General features: G+C 28.1%; 1 protein-coding gene across 1 annotated transcript in view; it reads right to left on the bottom strand.

The window, feature by feature from the left end:
* Positions 1 to 625, bottom strand: part of PRELSG_9901100 (surface-associated interspersed protein (SURFIN)) — a gene marked incomplete at both ends in the record, with an annotated part of 1,499 nt that extends 874 nt beyond the window's left edge. Inside the window, one exon of the mRNA XM_028677601.1 lies at positions 1 to 625. This exon is cut by the window's left edge and continues 485 nt beyond it. Coding sequence (XP_028531335.1) covers positions 1 to 625 — 625 coding nt within the window.
* Between the last annotated feature and the right edge of the window lie 51 nt (positions 626 to 676).

Genomic DNA, 676 nt, shown 5'->3' with positions numbered 1-676 from the left:
CATACTTTTTTTCCTCCTTTCTCCATTCTTCTTTCAAGTTTTTAAACCATTCTTCCTTTTCCCATTTTTCTAATAGCCTTCTTTGTCTTTCTATCCATTTCTTCGACAACATCTTCTGTTTTTCTAATTCTACATTATTGCTTTCCTTTTCTCCTCTCAGCGTGACTTCTTTGTCCATTACTTCTTCAATTAATTCTTCATTTTTTAACCATTCATTCAAACAAATTTCCAAAAATTCCACTCTGTTTAATTCCCACTCCTCTTTTTTACAATCCTGTATTATCATCATATGTATTTCGATTATAGTCTTTCTCTTCGGCTTCTTTTTCAATGCCATATAATTATTTTTTTTTTTTACTTCTTCTACCTTTCTTTCTGCATGTTTCTTTTTTTTTTCTTTTTTTTCCTCTAATTGTACGTATTCTTTTTTTTTTTTTTCCTTGCCAATTTCATCTTCTTTTATATTTTTTTCTACTACAATAATTTCATCTCCTTTTCCATTGAATTCTTTATTATCGTATTCGTCCATGAACGTCATAAAGGATTCATTTTTATTTTCATTCTCTAACTTCTTATGTATCTCTTCCCAATGTTTCTTCCATATAATCTTTTGCTTTTGTAACATGGGATTTTCAATTATTTCTTTATCAACTCCTAATAAGTTTTCTTTATTCAC

This window comes from Plasmodium relictum (assembly GCF_900005765.1).
Source record: "Plasmodium relictum strain SGS1 genome assembly, contig: PRELSG_99_v1_5, whole genome shotgun sequence".
Classification (NCBI taxonomy): Eukaryota; Apicomplexa; class Aconoidasida; order Haemosporida; family Plasmodiidae; genus Plasmodium; species Plasmodium relictum.
The sequence above is the reverse complement of the archived record's forward strand: the minus strand, read 5'-3'. Positions and strand labels throughout refer to the sequence as shown.